At 38.9% G+C, this 20,721-nt stretch overlaps 2 protein-coding genes across 3 annotated transcripts in view; one reads left to right on the top strand and one right to left on the bottom strand.

Moving 5' to 3' along the window:
- LOC149532469 (protein PIN-LIKES 3-like) overlaps positions 1 to 20,721 on the top strand; it is a 312,523-nt gene that overhangs the window by 160,809 nt on the left and 130,993 nt on the right. The gene's annotated exons all lie outside the window — the stretch shown is intronic.
- LOC149532470 (uncharacterized) lies at positions 18,841 to 19,853 on the bottom strand. The gene is made up of 3 exons (XM_089803231.1): positions 19,678 to 19,853; positions 19,410 to 19,562; positions 18,841 to 19,268 (listed from the first exon to the last, which is right to left on the bottom strand). The coding sequence occupies exons 1-3, from the start codon at positions 19,808 to 19,810 to the stop codon at positions 18,841 to 18,843; spliced, it is 714 nt and encodes a 237-aa protein (XP_089659357.1). The 5' UTR covers positions 19,811 to 19,853.

Below are 20,721 nucleotides of genomic sequence, written 5' to 3'. Positions count from 1 at the left end.
CCTTCATCCTCCTCTTCCTCAGAATCTGATGACAGGGCCTCTTCCCCTACCATTTGGGTATGTAGATCACTGACAAATCGGCAGCCTTTACTTTTCAGTGATAAAGTGTTCTTCTTCCAATCGTGTCGGGCTCTAGCTTCGATAAGCCACCCGCGGCCCAGGATGGCGTCACATCCTTTTCTCTTCAATGGAATCAGCACGAAATCCATCAAGAATGGCTAAGTGCCAATTGTTACCGGCTGTGCCATGAGAATACCCAGCGGTTTAATGCCATGCTAATCCGTTGTCAGCAGCTGAAATCTCGGAGGCCACAATGTCGGCTGTCCAAGCTTCTTCCAAGTTTCTTCCGGCAATACATTTACGCTAGACCCTCCGTCAACTATTGTGTCTGTGAGAACATGTCCGAGGATCCCCATCTCAACGACTGCGGGGTGCCATCCGGATGTCAGCGCTAGCAACATCTAATCTTCTCCGCCTACAACAATCTCCTTTTCCTTCCCTCGACTTGGTTCTCCCGGTGACTTTTCTTTCCCTCGACTTGGTTCTTCCGGTGACTTGTGAACTGGCGTAATATTTGATAGAGCAGATCAGAGTTGAGGCATGGTAAGAAGCAGATCATTTATCTTTACTGGTACCTCCGTCTGCAAAATTTGCCATATTATGTTTTGTTCCACAAAATTCCTTGCTAAAATGCCAGTGGTGTCCTGAGGTGTTGCCGCATGGGATACTTTTCAACCTCTGCCCGTGCTTCCGCAAATTTCCTCTTTTCTTCGGCAAGGTCCAGGTATTCTTTTGCTTGTTTCTGCGTAATTGCCAGATCTTCTTCCTCATTTGTCACGACAGTGATCAAGTTCACTTCGGATTTTGGACACTTTGAGTCGTCGTGATCGCTGGGTCCGCACCATCGGCACAATAGTTGAGGTGTATTCACTGTTGGACACTCCTACGCAAAATGCCCCCACAAGTTACATGCGCGGCACTGAACAATCGGCCGTCCATTTGCATCATACTGGATTCGGCTTCTGCTCGTATTGTTATTGTTATTGTTTGCATTGTTATTGTTCTTCTGTCCATGTCTATTATTCCTGTATTCGCCGGATGTGGCATCTACACTATTGGTGTTTCCGTTACTGCCCAACGGGGAAGCCTCCTGCGTAAGAATCACCTGCGGAGATCCTCTTGTCTTTATGTTAAAGGGGCACTCATTTGTCGAATGGTCCATGATTTGACAAATGTCGCAGAATTGATTCTTTGGACAGGATCCTTTAGTATGACCGTTGGTCTTGCACTTCGTGCACCACAGCTCACTGTTTTTTGGCTCCTTCTGCATGTTTTAAAACTTTTTCATCATGTGGATCATGTCCTTCTGTAGGGCACGAACCTTCTTGCTATTGTCTTCCTCATCACTGCTATCTTCGCCGGAAGGCTCGTCGTCATCAGAATCAGACGAACTAGTCTTCTTCTTCTTCTTTGTCTTGTGCTCACTTTCGAGATTCAATGCACTATTATAGGCTTCCGTGTATGACGACGGCGGCACAATTTTCATTTTCTTCCATAGGTTTGGGCGTAGGCCTTCCACGAACCACCTTTTCTAAAGTCCGTCCGCTGGCTTATTTTCCATTTTGTTTATCAAATCTTTCAATTTCCTTGTGTAAATGCGGACAGTTTCGTTCTTTCCTAGCTTGGTATTAAAGATCTCTGCTACAATTTCATTATCGTCTCGCAATAGTTGAAATTCGACTAGAAATTCCTTTTTAATGTTCTTCCAACTGTCCAGTTTCTGTATATCTCTACTAGTAAACCAGTCAATTGCTATTCCCTGTAGGGTGGCTGGAAATTGTCTCATCCAGTCGTCTTCGTCAGTTATCTCATTTGCCCTCCAGATCGTTTCACATGTTTTGTAGTGTCGAATGGGATCGGCTGTACCATTGCCATCGAACTTCGGCAGTTTCTGTTTTGGTCCCGCCATCACGATTGGTTTCTGTAAACAAGCGTTGCTCGGTCCTGCAACACTGGCGTTCTTCACTCCCACACCGGCGGTTTGCACTCCCACATTGGCGGACTGGTCTCCCACACCGGCGGACAGGACTCCCACACTGGCGGTCTGCACTCCCACACCAGCGGATTGTACTTCCACAACGGCGGACTATGCTCCCACACCGTCAGCAACAACTGCAAACCTTGGGGAAGAAGGGTGTTTTGAAGTTGTCCCCTACGGAAGTATATCTCGGACGAAGAGTTCACTCCACGCTCTTGCTCCGTCGACACTCCGAGCTGTGCGAGTCAATGTTCTTCCATCTGGATTCTCTTTCCTCGGCGAACACAAATTCAAAAACTACTCCCGTGCTTCTTCCACCAATTCCACCCGTTGTTGAGTTTCCTCCAACAATCTTTCGGTGCTCCGATTTCCATTGGCAATCGTCTGAAATCTCCGTTGGCGTTCGGCTTGCTATGCTCGAATTAAATTCTCTTGCGCAGTACGGATTCCATCTTTTCCCTTAGCCTTATTTCGATCCTTGTTAAGCTGATTTGGCATTAATCTTCGTTCCTCCCACCTTCCAGGTTCGTAGGGCAACGGCGCCAAATGTTTACCGTACGGGTAAAATAAAATCAATGCAGACAAACAATGAAAATACGAACAACAGAACTCTTTAGATTATTCGCATATGCCAGAATATTACATTATTCTTTATAAGATAAGATGAATGATGATTTATAATGATCCTAGATGGGATATAAATACTAACCGCCGAACCTTCCTGAAGGAGTTCGTCGGCCACAAACATTATATCCGCTATAAACTATTTACACGTCGGCTACAAAATCTTTACCGACGACGTCGGCGATAGAATACAAAAACACCGATGACAGTCAAGTCGGCTGACAGCCTATCATCACAAAAACAAAATATAAGAAGGGAAGGAAATAGGAGAAAACAAGTAGATCATTATAGGAAATATTTTGGGAGACATAAATGCTCAAAGAGCCTCAACATTGCCAAGGAGGAAGACATCAATCGACCATTTGCTAGAATGTTTCCATCAAACATTTTGAAGATAAACAAAATTAAGGTCAACGTATAGAGGATATATAATGGATGGGGGAAGATAATTCACAATTCTTATATTTGGAAATCAACATCTTTCACGACTAACTCAATAGTGTCTACAGATATGTCACATACAATAAGACACAATGAAGGATAGCTATGAGAGTATTGTCTTACTGCGCAAGTATACAGTCATAAGTCAAGGCTAAGACTAGAAGATAAAGACAATTAGAAACACTTAGATGTGCACTGGATTTAAAGGCGAGATTTTAAGAAGGTAAACAATACTAAAATTAATAAATGTTGATTACTAATTAGTATACTCTTAAGACTAAAGTATAATTATATGAGTTTATATATATATATATATATATATATATATATGAAATAGGGAATTAGAAATATTTTAATACATTTGGTTTACATTGAATTATATATATATATAAAAATAAATATATATATATATATTTGTGTGTGTATTTTAGGAATAGTGATATATATATGCGTTTATGTCTATTAGATCACTATTCTTGAAATATATATATAATTTATAATTAAATATATATACATAAAGACATACATATATATACACACACACACACATACATATATGTATAACTATATATATACATATATATGTATGTATGTACGTACGTACGTACGTATGTATATATATCTGTATATATATATATTTCAGGAATAGTGATATATATATATATATATACACACATGCGGTTATGTATATTAGATCACTATTCCTGAAATATATATATATAATCTATAATTAAATATATATACATGAAGACATATATATATATGTATGTATGTATGTATATATGTCTATCTATGTATATATAAATGTGAAGTTATAGCTTCTTATGATTATTATAACAATCAGATTAATAACTGATTGATTATTATGTGTTTACGTGTGTCTATATATAGATATTGTTATTAGTTGTTAATTGAAGACATGAGAAATAATTAAATGCACTAATATGAGACTATAAACAAATAGACACGTATATAATACTATATACCCAAGCGGATACTTGTAGATAACATGAATCAGGCTCCTATATCTTAATTAGGTTTCTTAAGTCAGGGATTTGTGAAAGGGAAAGGCAGAGTAATTTCAATAACTTGATGGCTAGTTCCCAACACCAGGGTCAACCCTTGAGGGAAGCATCTTGTAGACTATTTGACATGCTATTGGTATAGTAAGTCTTACACCTTATGGTGCTATTAGTAAGAAGGGGAGAAGGGATTTATACAATCTATATGAGGAGATCGTTTAAATGACAAGTCTAGGATGCCTAGTAAATTAATTTTTGTCGGTTTGCAATCATTACATCTATACTTATATTTGGAATATAAAAGGTATTAATAAATTGTATATCAATTCCTTAATCACCTTCTAATAGAACTAAGGATATAGGGAGTTTGTGAAAGGAAAGGTAGAGTAATTTCAGTCACATGATGGGTAGTTTGCAACATTGGGGTTAGGCCTTGAGGGAGCCTACTTGTAGACTGTTTGACATGCCCTTTGCACAATAATTCTCTCACCCTCCTGAAGGCTAGTGACTAGAAGTAAAGTAAAATATTAGGAGTTAAGTATGTTTACGAATCAGGAACTGTTCTGAGTGAATACACAATGTTGTATTTTAAGCATGGGGAAGTGCCATTATCCTAGTAGAAAATGTTACAAGTTAACATTCCCAGATGCAATATGATGTAGTACAAGGTAGGAGAATCCCCAAAGAAGATGTCCTAGCGCCCAGCAAATAGTCACATAGCAAAAGAATAACAATAACACAAATATTTTGATCCAAAACAATACCAATTCTCATAATAGAATCATAAGACTTACATTCAACATGCCTGGCTATAAGGCCTTCCTGGTTACGGCCAAATACATAAGAAAATATAGCAACAACTTTGCAAGATCTCACAAGATCCAAAACCCTAGCTAGCCTAGATCCATAATGTGGTAGAAAACCCCAAGAAGAATCTAAAGTTGTGCTCGCAAGCCACCAAGCAACCTTCTTGTTTCCCAAGTCGTAACTACTAGCTCTACTAACAAACTTTGCTCTTCTCATCTACTCTCTAGCTAATTTCCTCCATGCTGGATCCCATGCCGAATGAATGATGACTCTAGACTCCACAAGACCCTCTACTTATACTAAACCAAGCCACAAGTTGGCCTAGCAAATTAAAAATTAAATAAACCCTTACATTAAATAAACCCTCAAGCCACAAGCTGACTTGGCAGCAACATTAATTACATGAAATAATGCCACCTATTTACCTTGGTAAATGAAATGCCTTTTTCCCTCTTTTCTCCATATTTATTTTTATTATTTTTCCTCTAATATTTGTCACTTTCCCTCTACTCAAATTTCTTTTTTAAAACTTATGCCCCATTTTATTTTGTGATACAAGATGCTCCTGAATCAGACTCCTCAGGTAGATAGGAAAGTATGTACTTTGATGTCAAAAGAAATTTCTCCAACAAACTTCATCTTCATCAAAGGTTTCCAATCCATCCCAAACAAAAGAACAAATCTGAAAATTAGCCATCTATGCTCCATCCATTCAAACATAAGAATCGAATGAATCTCAACAATCCAATCAGCAAGCTCACTCCTAAGAACAAATTGAACATAATGCTTCACCAACAATCCCTGTAACTGATCACAACCATCAACAACAATATCCTCAAACATGAAATCCATTTCAGCAACATCTAAAACCAACTTAGTAATATGTAAGCTCAAATCCACAATAAGAGCAACATGTAAATCCTCAGCCATGTCAACCACAAGAAAATTAGGAACACACAGATCTGCAATATCATGTAGATCCTCAACTACATCAGCAATTAGTGAATCCACACCAGCAACATCCAACTCCACAATAGTAGAAACACCCAGATGTGAATTCTCACAATCAACAATCTCATCATCCACATTAAGATGCTCTGTAATTTTCATGTCAGATCTATCTAACAGATCATGAAAACATATATCCTCTTCAACTTTAGTGAAGTCTTCGACAGAAATACTGTCAGTGGTTGGGAGGAGACTTCTTCAAAGGAAAGTGGGACTGACGGGGAGGAGGAAGAGGACGAGGAGGTAGAGGTAATTACAGTTACACTGTTGAGATTCTCACGGCCTGCACGTTTAGCAATGACACACTTGGCTTTCATAGGTATTCATGGTATTCCGGGGTTTGGTCAATTCAGGCAACTAGTAGTGATGACTCCAGTTTCAATTGCGATTCAGCCTACTGTGGAAGCACGAGCGGAGACACGAGCTATTCCTAAGGCATTAGCAGAGGCACATCCGCCATCAACAGAGACAGCCGTTCTGGAGGTGAAGATGGAGCTTGCTTGTGACGCTTTACCAGAGGCTGGGGCTGAGGTACTTGTACCCGATGTAGAGATGGACACTGAGGTAGGAGTAATGGAGATACTGATAGGCGAGGGTCTGAGGGTGTCGGGTGTCCAATTGGACGTAGTGGGTTCAAATGCAATGGTTACGGTGGATACGACATTATTAGCATCGCCTGAGCCAGACTGAGAGAGCAGAACCTAGAAGTTGAGCATATACTTGAGTATGTGGTTCCATCGTACCTTAGCACCTCGAGTGACATACCTGCATACACCTACGCGAGAAGTAGTTTCGAAGGAAGACCCTTTGTAGGCATAGGTGGAGGAGCATCAACGGGCATAGAATGATGGACTATTGCATGGCATTGTTGAGCAGGTGGCAGAAGTAGTAGAGAGGGCTATGGGTGTGCAACAACAACATCTAGTAGTGCTAGAAATAGTGATGAGAGAGGCATTCTTTGCTGATATAGTAGCTCTAGCGACTTGGGCTTGCCAGGTAGTTTCCTCTACAGAGATACAGGCTTTGGACTCAATAGTAAAGGAGCTGGAGAGAGTAGTATCCTTCATGTAATTAGGATGTCCGACTACCTTTACAATTTGTTTTGAGGAATGGGGATGGCCAAGTGTGGAGATTGCAAAGATGCGACAGGATTGGGCCATGACGAGAGATCTTGGTATGGAGAGCCGAGTAGAGGCTTTGACTTAGGAGATACTAGAGATACACAAGGATGCATATTACACCCTTCGGAGGAGATAGGCGGATTGGGTAGCAGGAGAGAAGGCTTAGGATGAGTCAGCTACCAGGCTAGCCTCAAAGAGGTAGCCTGGGAATTTGAGAGGGCAGTCTTGTTAGCCAGATAGAGTCAGCTACAAAAAGTGGCAGCAGAGAAGGAACTGTTCGCATCAGAGGAGCGGGTAAATGGATATTTATTGCATTTAGAGACCCGAATATGACACAAAACAAGATAGTACTTTATTCATATAAGAAGAGTATACAATCACAAGTACAACATTAATGATAATCCATAGTTCAATAGGACGATATACATATATATCCTAAAGGGGCAACTCAACCGTTGCACAGCCTTTTGGGTACTAACTAATTCCGTTGGCTTTGTTATACTTTTGCCGATAACATTATCCCCCCCCAAAAAAGAAGAGTCATCTCCGAGCAACAAAATGGAGACCATTAAGTACATCAAAACATGACTAGGTAGGAGGGTGCAATTGTGCTCATAACTCGGGCACCTGTCGAGTCCTTGTCTTCAGATCCGCCTCTACTTGCATCTAAATCTCTAAAGCTTTCTTCATCATCTTGGCTATATTCCCAAGCTCGACCTCTTTTTCTTCCAACTCTTTTTGTAGCTGTTTGGTTGCTTGCTTTGCCTCTTCAACTTGAGAAAAGAATGCTACCTTCTCTGATTCCCTTTCTTGTTTAACTACCTTTGTTTGGGCAATGAATGTTGCCCTCTCTGACTCCCAAGTTGATTGCTATGTAGCCAAACTTGCTTCTACTACTGCTAATCAGGTAGTTGTCTCTTCTCGAGCCCTCTCTATTGCTACTTGATTTGCCTAACTCCTGTATAGAGCATAGTAGGCATCCCAATGCACTTCCAATATCTCTCAGGTAAGGTTCTCCACTCGGCTCTCTACTACGGGGTCTCTCGTAATCCACTCTTGTCGCATATTTGGAGTCTCTGTAGTAGGCCACCCTCGTGCCTCAAAGCATACTGTAAATTTAGCCAGGCAATTGACTCGCATAAAGGATAGAACATGCTCCAGCTCCTACACAACTGTCTCTAGTGCGCATCTCTGTGCAAAAATCACCACTTGGCGACTATGAGTCATCATATCAGCCAAGTATGCCTCTACATCTTCCCCATGTCTATCGATGATCCCGATATGGGCTGCACCTATGCGCCCATCGCTATCTCAACCGCTTCTAACATCCACTCAACAGTGCTATTAGTTGGAGGTGGAGCTAATGGCTCATCTATACCCATGGGGTGACTCGCCTCCCCCTCCAAAACTATAGGGTCCACCTCTTGGAGCACTTCCCTCATAGGAAAGAGAATACTAGATGGTCGCGCTACTAGCATAATGTTAAACCTCTGACTCAGATAAGCATTCAATTCTTATGCTATACTTGTCCTCCTAGTATCCTCTCTGGCTGGCCTAGCCAATAATACATCTATAGTAACTACAACATCTAAAACAACTACGTCCAATGGGACCTGTGGTGCCCTCTGACTCTGGTGCCTCCTCCTATGCAGGTATCTCCATCACACCCTCATGTGTCTCCATGAATTCTTCCGGTAAGGTTGCAGGTAATTATGGATGAGACTATCTCTGATGTAACCACTACCTCTGAAATAGCTGTAGGATCCAGGATCCCTGTGAGTACTGGCTAAGCTTCTCTCATAATGGGAGTCATAATTATGGGCTGTCTGAATTGTCCAAAATAAGGAATATGCGTACCTACAAGAGCCAAATGAGATGTCACGGAGAGGGCAAGCTATGGAAATAGTAGCGGTGTTGTGGTGTTTACTTCAACCTCATCGTCTTCCATTTGTGTGCTATCCTCATCCTCTTTATCTGTCTCATTGATATCTTTGGATGACATGTCATGCCTGCTGCTATCTGTGTTTTCGTGCTTTGGGTTTGTATCTAGTTCCTGCCTCAGTCGCTTATGCTCGACCATAGCCTTTTGCCTGCTTGGTGTGTCTAAATGCTTCCACAGCATAATGGGGGGCTCACCTAGAGAAAGTGGGCTAGGCTTGACCTCTAGCCTATATTGGGAATCATTTGTGCCGTAGTGTCGACAAATAGTCCAATGGCATAATGGGGCATATAAAACATCTTGTGCTACAAGGTTATGAAATTGTACATGCATTCCGCAAGTACTATTGCCCAATTGTACACCTTCCAATTCATGATTCCATTCATCATCGCTACCTGCGAAAAAGAAATATTTGATGCGCGACTCGATCATGTGAGCCTAATCTTAACCAAGTCCTATTGTCTTGCATTTTGTCACCACAAAATGTAGGTAACAGTACGAAACTTTTTCAAACTAGTTTCAGATTTCTCTAAGCTTATTTCATTGTTTTGTATTGATCAATCAAACAACACCAATTGATATAATGAATCATTTTACTGAAGGCCTTCGTCAAGTCTTTTTCGTTTTGCTTATTGTCAAATCTTTGCTTGATTTTTGTTGCCTTCATCGTTCGTTTTTTGTTTTTGAGTTTGTGTTTATTTGTTTTTAGTCCTTTGATTTTTCTCATGTCATGCCTTTTGGTTTCCCCTTCAATTTGGTCTAACCTAGAGGTCAATCAAAGTTGTCAGTCAAAAGATATGTCCATTTTAGTGCTTCAAAAGTGCATCTTTTGGATGCAATAACACGAATAAAAAATATGATATTATATTTTCAATTTGACTTTCACTTTTTGATAAATATAACTTAGATTTACTTTTTGTTATGTTTTTAAGTTACTTTAACTTAAATTTTTTACCTTAAAATGACTATAGTGCACTTTATGTTATAATTTTAAGTTGAGTTACTTTTTAATTTTTCACTTAACTATATAATTATATAGTTTCAGTTTAATTTTTCGTTTTTAAATCAAATATTTATTTAAATGTTACTTTTTAAATGATGTTTATATGTTAAATTTTTAAATATAAAAGATAAATATTGTTTATGGCCCATTTTGTAACATTTTTATAATTTTAAGTGAATTAAATGACTTAAAGTCATTAAAAGTGGACATTTTACATGTCACTGCATATAAAGTTCATTTTGGTGGACCTTTTTTATGTCATTACATCAGAAGTTCATCATAAGTGGACCTTTTTGATGCTAGTGCATCAAAAGTGAAGTTTTTATGCTTTTACATCTAAAAAGTGATGCATTTTAAAACATGCATTCTCTTTCAAAAGGTCCAATTTTGCTTATGAGCTTATTTCAAAACATGTAATAGCACCCAAAAAGTGCTATTTTGATGAGATGCACATTTTAAAATATGTAAGTGACCCAAAAAGTCCGATTTTGATCAAAAAACATGTTTTAATATATGCAATGACACTCCAAAAGTCCATTTTTGAAAAACATGTTTTTGCCCTCCAAGAACCCGATTTTGATCATAAGTTGAGATTTTCTCAATGGATTTGCATGAGATTTCTTCTATTAGGGTCGTTTTTGTTTGGCAATGGATTTTTTAACATCAAAAATGAATTTATCTTGCTAAAAAACGTGTTTTCAAACTCCTTCAAAGGGCATGTTTTTGGAAAAATCTTCAAAAAAATCCATTTTGAATGATTTATATCACGTTCTTGCAAGGAAAGGAGGCGTTTTGGCATCTTCAATCATTTGCAATACATCTTCGCTCACATTTTTGCACTTGAAAGAAAAAACGAATTCATTTCATGCCTTTCATAAATCACGTTTTTGCTAAAAACGCCCAGAAAATTGGGGTTTTTATTCACTTTTTTGCATTTTGGAGTCACCTTTTTGCTTTTGATGCATGTATATGCATTTGGGGAAGTTGTTTTTGCATTCCCAAGTCAAAAATGACTCAAAAATATGAATTTTTTGGCCACGTTTTTGCAAAAACGGCCCAGATTTTTGCATTTAAAAGTCATGTTTTTGTTAAAAAAACTTTAAAAATGACTTTTCAGCCCATACATTTGGATCAAGAGGGGTCGTTTTTGAGTTTTAATGTATGCTATTGTCTTTGGAGACCATGTATTTGGCATTTTCATGCCAAATTCGACCCTTCATTGCTCATTAATTTGTGTTAAATGCAAGTATGGAAAAAGTCAAAAAATTGTTTGAAAATCCGGATTTGAGAAAGAATTGGTCTTCAAGTCTATAAAACATGCTATTTTGGCTCTTTAACCTCCAAGTAAGTGGACATTTTCAAACTTGCTCATCAATTCATGCTTATCTTACTATTTCAATGCATATTATTGCTTGATGATTGCCACTTGTTGATTTTGTTGCTATGTAAAGTGCATTTTACCTTTAAAAATGATGAAAACTCTCATTTTCACACTTTTGGAATTTTCCCAAACTCCAAATTCAAAATTGCATGTTGAAGTGATTTGCATGTTGACATGTTTGAGTCATTTGCCAAAGGTACGTTTTTCTTTGTGTTTTTGTGTTTTGACTTTTGTGTTTGCTTGCCGATTTTCTGCACTTTGGAGAAGTCCCAAGTTCTTCTCCAAGAACTTGTTGTTGCTTCTCTTCATGCAAAAGCATCATCACATTTCACATTCCGTTCCCATGTCACAACATCTCACCTCTCATTCAGTGAATGCGATTATATGTTTTCCATTTCATTCACCATCCGCACATGCATGCAATCCCATTTTCCGCTTCCATTTCACTCATCTCACTTTCCGCATCCATTCACATGACATGATTACACGAAATGTCTTATGTGTAATTGCATCTCAAAGGTCCGATTTTGACTAAAAATCACTTTTTGAAAAGTAAAAAAGATGTCATTTTCATTTTCCATGTACTTTGACTTCATCTTTTCACCAAAGATGACTATAAAGTTCATTATTCCTCTTTCATTTTTCATTTCCATCTCTCTATATGCATTCGCACCTTCATGAGCAAATACATGTTTCCATATCTTTCTATGCTTTCCATCTCATCCTTCATCGCTTGTTACATGCAATCCATTTTCCGTGCAATGACATCTTGAAAGCCCAAGTCACTTTTTAAAAGTCAAAAATCTTCATTTGCACGCATTCCCATGCGTTTCACTTTCATGTTTCAAAGCATTCTCATGCGCCAAACACTTCAAAAAAAAAAGTTAAAGGTGTTATGGAAAGTTTTTTCGAGTTTACATCCGGACTTTGTCAAGAAGGTTTTTGAAGTGTTAGAGACTCTAGTTTGTGCTGACCTAGAAAGGAGGATTCATGACAACTTGAGCAAGAAAAGTTGGATCACATCAAGTTTCCACATGACAATGGACAATCCATCAAAGTCAGGTTATCAAAAGATGCAACACCATGGTTATCAAGGTCAATGTAGCCAAAGTACAAGAACTCCCAATCTTGTTATCATCTGGGATTGCATCACCAAGTACAAGGCCCTTCAGAACAATCCCTAAGATATTTTCAATTCTCTTCTATCTTTCTTCTTGTTCTTTCATGTTTGTAATTGAAGAGGATGTATTACATGTAATGTGAGTTACATATGTATGTAAAAGATATAATGCGAGTTGTACGTGCAGTTGCATGTAACCCTATATTTTCTCTTTTAGCTAAACTAGGTCAAAGTTGGTTTAGTTGCTCCCACTTTTTCCTCCACTTTTTCTCAACTCCTATGCCTATATAAAGGAGTGCCCCCTCATTGTAAAAATCATCTTTTTGTTGTATGCAAGAAAGTTCTGCCACATTTGTGCAAGTGTAACTTTGATTGTGTAGTAAAAATTTGGGAGAAAAGTCAATAAAAGAAGCAATTGGACTCGAAGCTTTGATTGGAAGCAATTGTGATAGAGGAAATTATAAGCTTTGACTGTCATTTGTGTCTATTTTCTTGATTCATGTTATTATTGTGTGTTCAATAAAAGGGCATAGTGATTTAAGAAGCAATCGGAGCCAAAGCTTTGATTGGGAGCAGTTGTGGAAATATATAGCTAGAAGCTTTGTTTGTAGCTTAGAAATAGTGAATTTATTCTTACTTTTAGGAGTCTTTGTGCCTTAATTATAAAACTTTTCATATAGAAGTACGACCAAACTTAGAGCCAAACCGGTACATTTTTAGCTAGCCTTTGAGTTAGTGAAGGTTTATCAGCATCACTATTTCTAGCTCTTGATAGAAGTGTAATTAGAGATTCACTTTGCCCATTAATTGCTCCATGAGTAAGTGGGTTCTTTTTTGAAAGTTAAGAAGAAAGATATTGGTAACACCCATTTTACAAAATCTCTCGATTTCTTGCTTACCTTGAATTGATCCAACGAATAGTGAGAAGGGGAAGCCTTCCCTTTAAGGTAGGAGAGGCTTTGTCTCACACGTTGTGGCTAGTCATCCTATTTTGCAACTGGATTTTTACCCAAAATTGTCGGTTGCAAAATATTCACCCAACAAGTCCATCACGTAGCGCCACTCTCTCTCCTGAATGTTGGATTTTTTCAATTCTCTGCCTTTAGAAGTGTCTATCAACACTTTTTTTTTGACTAAGATAGTTGGCCACACATGAGCTCTATCAGGCACGCCTTTGCCTCTTGACTCAACTTTTGGGTTTTTCCATTAATCTTCCTACTTCCTTGTGCATGTTTGGGTATGCCAAATACCCTTGTAAAGTCTGCTGCTCTAAAAGAAACTACCAAGTACTGCCCTAGGTATGAAAATGAGCTTGTTCTAGAAACCTATTGTAAGTGTCTATCATCATGCGTAGAAAGCCCTCATACTCTCAAATACATAAGATCGACATTCAGATTGCCCATTCCACCTGTGCTTTTCTTATCCTGTTTTTTACTTTGTGATCATCGAGGGTATTTTGCCACCATTTCCTGCACTCCAACCCATTCAAACCTTTAAAAGGTATGTTCTGAGGCGTGAAATGCACTATTACAACCCTCTATGCTTGTTGTTTGCCCTTCTTTTTGCTTGAGCTCGTGCCTCCTACAATGTGGACACCTGAGGGTAATGTCTTCACATTCTTATTCATCCTCTTGCTGGTAGCCGAATCCTCTTCCAACTTTTCCAGGCTCTCTTCCCAGCTAACTCCAAAATTGTCTTCTTGTTTGTCTTTTGTGTGCAAGAATGTGGTTAGGGTTATCGCTTTTTCTTTAGAATAGCTCCGTATAGTGCTTGTGTATTGGAATGGCGCGAACTCTTTGTACAGCGACTCCGAAATGGCTCTTGTAGTTGTTTGTAGAGATGATGTTCAATATGTATTTGCTATGTGCTCATAATCCACAGAACAACCTTGTTATTTGGCCTCCGATATAATCACTCTTTATTAATTGTCATGATTAGCTTGCTCTCAGATCAATATTCTCCCATTCTCGTTCATGGCTATTTCCTACATGGAACTCAATCTGCCATCACTTTTAGTTTCCTTTTTTTCACTTTATCAACAGTTCGATGCCCTTAGCAATGAGAAGTACGATGATTGCATCTCTAAATCTTTTCACTAACCCTTTTGTCTATGTACTTGTACATTTGCTACTCTATTTTAGACATCATGTTACCCCATGCTCCTCTTCTCATGCGATGTTTATTTGTTCATGGTATACGCTTGAATGACTGTATGATATGCCTTTGTTGGTGCCTCCTCTCCACCCGTGCCTGAAACAATAGACAAGCGATCATAAATAATAGCTTGTCCGTATGGGGTTCAATGGTCGGGCACCATACAGATGTCTCAATGCCTTGCCACCGTACGACACTTTTTGTTTTCCGTTTGCAATGTCGTACGATGTTTAATCCTCCTGTCTTGGCTGTGTGGTGCTATTTTTCTTTACCGTACGGTTCACAATGCTGCTCAGTCCTTCAAGGCATATATTGTATGGTGCCTGTTTGTTCCAATGGTATACACCATACAGTGTTTGCTTGCGCTCCTTGATACCTTTAATGCTGTACAATTTGTATGAGCCTTCAACATAACCTAACTTTGTGTTAAAATATATTTCTTTCTTGTTCATACGGTGTACGGTGCTTTATAATTATGTCCCTGCCGACTTGGTTGTATGGTGTATGGGTCCGCAAAATGGGATGGGATTCTGTCCCTCTTATGATTTATTATTATTATTCTTATCCATATATTTATTTATTATTATTATTTATTTATCTATTTACTATTGTCATTACATATTCACATTCCACTTGGATTGTTCGTCCAAGTGTTATCATCTCCCTAGGCTTCATTCCTCTGATGGTAAATTTTTAACTTTGAACCATTTATTGGGTTGGCCACTTCCTTGTCCAACGTCCACCGCTTGACCACTCCGTTATTGCCAATTTTATGGATCTTATATGGTCCAACCCACTTCACCTTGAATTTACTGAGTTTGATCTTGTTACACCCAATATACTTCAGTACTAGTTGGCCTAGCATGAATTTGTTTTGTTTCAAATGCTTGTTGTTCAAGACCTTGCACCTAAGCTATAAAATCTCTGTAGCCCATTGTGTTTGTAGTCTTTGTTCATCGAGCTTATTTAGGTTGCATAGCCTCTCCTTGAGACTCTCTATGTCTCCCAACTTGTTTTCAATTGCTATTTGTAAGCTTGGTACCATAAACTTTGTTGGTGCCACAACTCCTGTCCATACATTAGTTGGAATGGGATGTGTCTTGTGGTGACCTTGTAGGAGGTGCAATATGCCCATAATATTGATGACAACTTCTCTTTCCAATCTTCGCCTTCAACACAACAAGATTTATAAATCACTAAAACCAAGATTTTGTTTGTTTATTCTACTTGCCCATTCGCTCTCAGGTAGTATGGGCTCGAAAGGGAATGGTAGATTTTAAATTCTGTCGCAAGTAGTTTGATGACATGGTTGACAAAGTGTCCTCCGCAATCACTTGTCAATTGGATTGGGATGGCGTACCTTGTAATGATTTGTTCATAAATGAATTTGGCCATACTCAATGCAGAGTTGTCTAGCAAGGCCCATAGCCTCTACTCACTTTGTGAGGTACTCCGTTGCTACGACGATGTATCAACATTTGCGGGCTCTACTCACCTTCAATGGTTCGATAAAGTCCAATCCCCACCATTCGAAAGTTTCTACACTTATGAAGGGTTCAGGGGCATAAAATCCCTCTTTAGTAGCTTCTTGGCTCTTTGATATGTATCACATCCAACAACCCACTCTTTGGCGTCATTGTGCACAATAGGCCACCATAGCCCTGCTAGAAGTATCTTTCGCGCATTGTGCCTGGCCCCATATATTCGCTTGTTGGCTCTTCATGTGCCTCTTAATACTCTCAGTATTTCTTCTTTGAGAATGCATCGCCGCAAGATTTGGTCAGGTCCCATCTTGTATAGTAGTCCATTGATCAACTGAAATGTTCGACTTCTTAGTACGAGTTTCTTTCTCGTTTGGTTGCATTTCTCTTGGGAACTGTCCCATTCAAAGATATTTTTTGATACTCATGTACCAAGATGGAAATACGATGATCTGAAATAGTTGTGTCCGGAAAGTCATTATTGACTCCCTCAAGTGGTTCCCCTGACTTGATTCTAGAAAGGTGATTTGCGCTCACGTGGCTTTTTCTGGGACATACTACAATCTTAAACGTGAATTCCTGTAGGAGAAATAACCATCTACTTATCTGTCCTTGAATGATTGGTTTATTCACCAAATTTAGCAAAGCTTGGTGGTCTATGTAAAACACAAATGGGGTTGCCAGTAAGTATTGCCTGAACTTCTGTACAACATACACCATTCCAAGAGCTTCCCTCTTGGTCATGTTATAGTTCGTTTTTGCATTCTACAAGAGTCTACTTGCAAAGTAAACCGGGTGGTCTAATCCATGATCACCTGTCTATGCAAGCGTTGCTTCAATTGCAAAAATTGATGCATCAACATGTACGTGGAACTCCTTGTCCCAGTTTGGGTAAGCCAGGATAGCTGCTGCGACCAATTGTGTTATTTAGCTCCTGTAAAGATGAATCCTGTTCTGCTTCCCACTTGTAGGGTTCCCCTTGCAAGTTAGTCTGTTGAGAGCATAGAAACGTGAATCGAAATCGGATCGGAATCGGCAAGGCCGAATCGAATCGTGAATCGGCAATGAATCGGCGATGAATCGGCAAATTTGAAAAAACCCTTTAAATTTAAAGATTTTAACAATTTAAAACTTATTTCATGCACCCTTTATTGAATATAACTTAAGCACACTATAACATCATCAAATAGAAGTTAAAAATTAACATACATAAACATGGAACATAAAATCCATCACATACGTAACTATGTTATCTAAAATGTAAATTGTAGGCTAGCTGAAGTAAATAGAAATCAAATGATCATAATGATTTAAATCATAGAATGTATGTAAGATGATCCATAAGACATCAAATCATAAATTTATGTAAGAATCTAAGATGAAGATCCATGAAAGTTTGAAACATATGTCTATCAATGATTCAGTATCAATATCTGTAAACAAAATATAAAAACAAGGCTCCAGCTCAAGCCTCAGGCTCATAGTCATCATCATCCTCAACATCATCCTCGAGCTCGGCTACAGTCTCAGCCTCAGCCTCTGAGTATCCAGTCTGCCTAGTAGCAAGGCGTCTAATGTAGGTCCTAGAGGACTGTCGAGCCATATCTCCCGCATATAAGATGGGCTCACGAATGTCGCTAGGGCCTGTGTCTGTGTGTGCACGTGTGCGTCTACCAATGCCTGAAGAACGTGCTCTAGCTACCTCAGCCTCTATATCCACCTGGTCAATCCATGCACGGTCTTCCTCAGTGAAGACTGGATCTACAACCTTTGTGAGCCACTCTGATTCTAGATCAATCTCCTCTAGAATGATCGGAGAGGAGTCAGTGCCCAAAATCTATTTGATCCTAAGACGGAGGTTGTAATGAACGAAGACAAGATCATTCAATCTCTGCACTGTCAACCTATTTCTCCTCTTCGAGTGGATGTGCTCGAACATGGACCAACTGCGCTCACATCCAGAAGCGCTGCTTGGCTGACTCAAAATACGAATGGCAATTTTTTGAAGTTTTGGGGTTGTGGCCCCAAACATTTGCCACCATCTATCTGAAATAAGGGAAAATAAAAATAATTAGTCTCATTTACAAATTACAAATTACAAGTTAACTCTAAAATTACATAATCAACTTTAAGTTTAGAATCTAGATTCATGAACATTGAATATATTATTTAATTTTTACCTGGCTGTATTGTTTCCCGAGCATCTATGGCTACCCTACTAGAGAAAAGTGGCCCTTCTTTATTATTGAACTTATCAAGCTCAATAATTGCAGCACTGCTATCCTCATCAGTACTCAACCTCTGGATCACTGTATATAATCTGGTGAGAACCTCCTCATCCGCCTTGAAGTCAGGACGGAAATGAAATGCCGAATTCAAAAAGTAAGCTGCTGCATGGATGGGTCTGTGGAGCTGATTCTGCCATCTCCTATCAATGATGTCCCAAATAGGGGCATACTTCTCCTGCACTCCTGCATACTGAGCTCTAATGGCCTCCTTGGCCCTATCCATGCCCTCATATATGTAGCCCATAGAGGGCTTCTCCCCATCAGCAGTTCGTAGGAGAGATACAAGAGGCTCAGTGGCCTACATATAAAGTAAAACAAAAAATTGAGTCAAAACTTAAACATAGAATAATTCAATAATATAACTTAAGGTAAAACTAAATCATTAAACAATTAGCATAGTAAACTGTAAAATATTAAATGTTAAATTGCAATAAAATTACCTTAAGGATTTCTCTAGCAGGTTTCCAAAAACCATCATTATCAAATATGCAATCCACCACATCTATCCCTGCAGTGGTCGTAGCATAGGAAGATGAAATCCACTCCCGCCCAACAAACATGCTCCTCAAATCATCCCTTGATGTCAACAAGGACTGCAAGGTGATGAAATTCGAGGCAAACCTCGTGATCCCTGGACGAGTTAACTCTTTGTCTCCTGTGTACTTCCTCATTGTGCTAAGGACAAATGAATGATTATAAATAAACTTGCATATGTTTTTTGCCCTTTCCACACATGACTTGACCCACTCAAGTTTGCCAATTTCCTCCAACATGAGGTCAAGGCAGTGTGCTGCACAAGGGGACCAAAATATGGTGGGGTGCCTCTCCATCAAAAGTTTGCCTACAACAATTTTAAGATAATTAGAAATTCAAATTTCAAACATGTTAGAACTTAGGAAACTTAGAAATTCTAAGTTAGAATTAGAAAAAGTTCAAAATTCAAATAAATTTATTTTCAAAACTTAAAAAGTTAAAAGTTTACCTGCAGCAACATAACTTGCTGCATTATCCGTCACCACTTGCACCACATGTTGTTCCCCCACCTTTGCTATAACTTCCTCAATAACCTCACATAAGTATGTGGCGTTTTTTACATGAGCAAAAGCATCAATGGATTTGAGGAACATGGTATATCCTACAAGTAACAAAACAACGAATTATAATTACTATTAGCAATCAACAAATCAAAATTTGAAATAGTCAATCACGATTCAAAATTATGTATGTAGGAAAGTAGAATGATCAATCACCTCCACAGGATACAAGAAAATTGAGGAGTGTTCTTCCCCTCCTATCTGTCCAACCATCAGTCATGATGGTGCAACCCTTTTCGATCCACTCCTTTCGGTTGTCCTCAAGCTCATGCCTCATATCCTCAACCATTTCCTCCAGGAGCTATCCACTCAACTCAGCCTCAGTTGGGGCTTTAAACTCCGGACCACAAATGGTAACTGCATCTATCATGTTCTGCCAATAAGGAGTCCTGTCACAAATAGATAATGATATTGATTAGAAATTTAGATGTCAAAAACTAAAATCATAAAACAAGTAGATATAATTAAAGTTTTACTTTTACTTTTAACTTTAACTTTGAAGATAACAAAGAAAAAAGAATCAATTACCTGGCTGCAATAAATGGAATGTTGCAAAAGTACCAGAATTTGCAAATATCTTTTCTAGCAGCATCATGAATCTCCTTGTTCAAACCCATGCCTTCAAGCGTGGGTTGGGAGCCAGGAGTAGTGCGGGGCACAAAGTAACTATCCATTCTGCTTTTCCGCACTCTAGGCCACAATAGGTTGGTGTTGGACTCTGTCTCAGTATGAGACCGACTACCACTAACACTCACATGAGCACTAGCACTAGGATGAAAAGGAGGCCTAGAAGAACCCTCTCCAACACAACCTACAGATGCGGAAGCTGATGCAGATGCACTTGCAGATGTAGATGCGGTTGCGGATATGGGAGCACGGGAGCCAATACCTCTTAACCCTTCAAGTTGCATTTTCTTAGTCAACTTGTCTTGTTCAATTTTTTCTAATGCCACTAAACAAGAACGTTTTGCCTCAGCGGTTTGCTGAGTGCAAACTGTGACATCATGGCCAGGTATGCCAACAATGTGGTATTTCAATCTATAGATACCTCCCGAATTTATTTTTTCTTTGCAAAATATACATTTTGTTTGATATTTGGTTCTCCCAGGAAACTCTTCATTATATTTCCAGCATTCATCTTTTTTACCCATTGTGGAAATTGGAAAATGAAAGCAAAGGGCTGCTGCAATAAAAAAATTC

This window comes from Cupressus sempervirens, chromosome 10 (genome assembly GCF_028749045.1).
Source record: "Cupressus sempervirens isolate cs-2001-9-10 chromosome 10, ASM2874904v1, whole genome shotgun sequence".
In the NCBI taxonomy this organism is placed as follows: domain Eukaryota; kingdom Viridiplantae; phylum Streptophyta; class Pinopsida; order Cupressales; family Cupressaceae; genus Cupressus; species Cupressus sempervirens.
The sequence above is the reverse complement of the archived record's forward strand: the minus strand, read 5'-3'. Positions and strand labels throughout refer to the sequence as shown.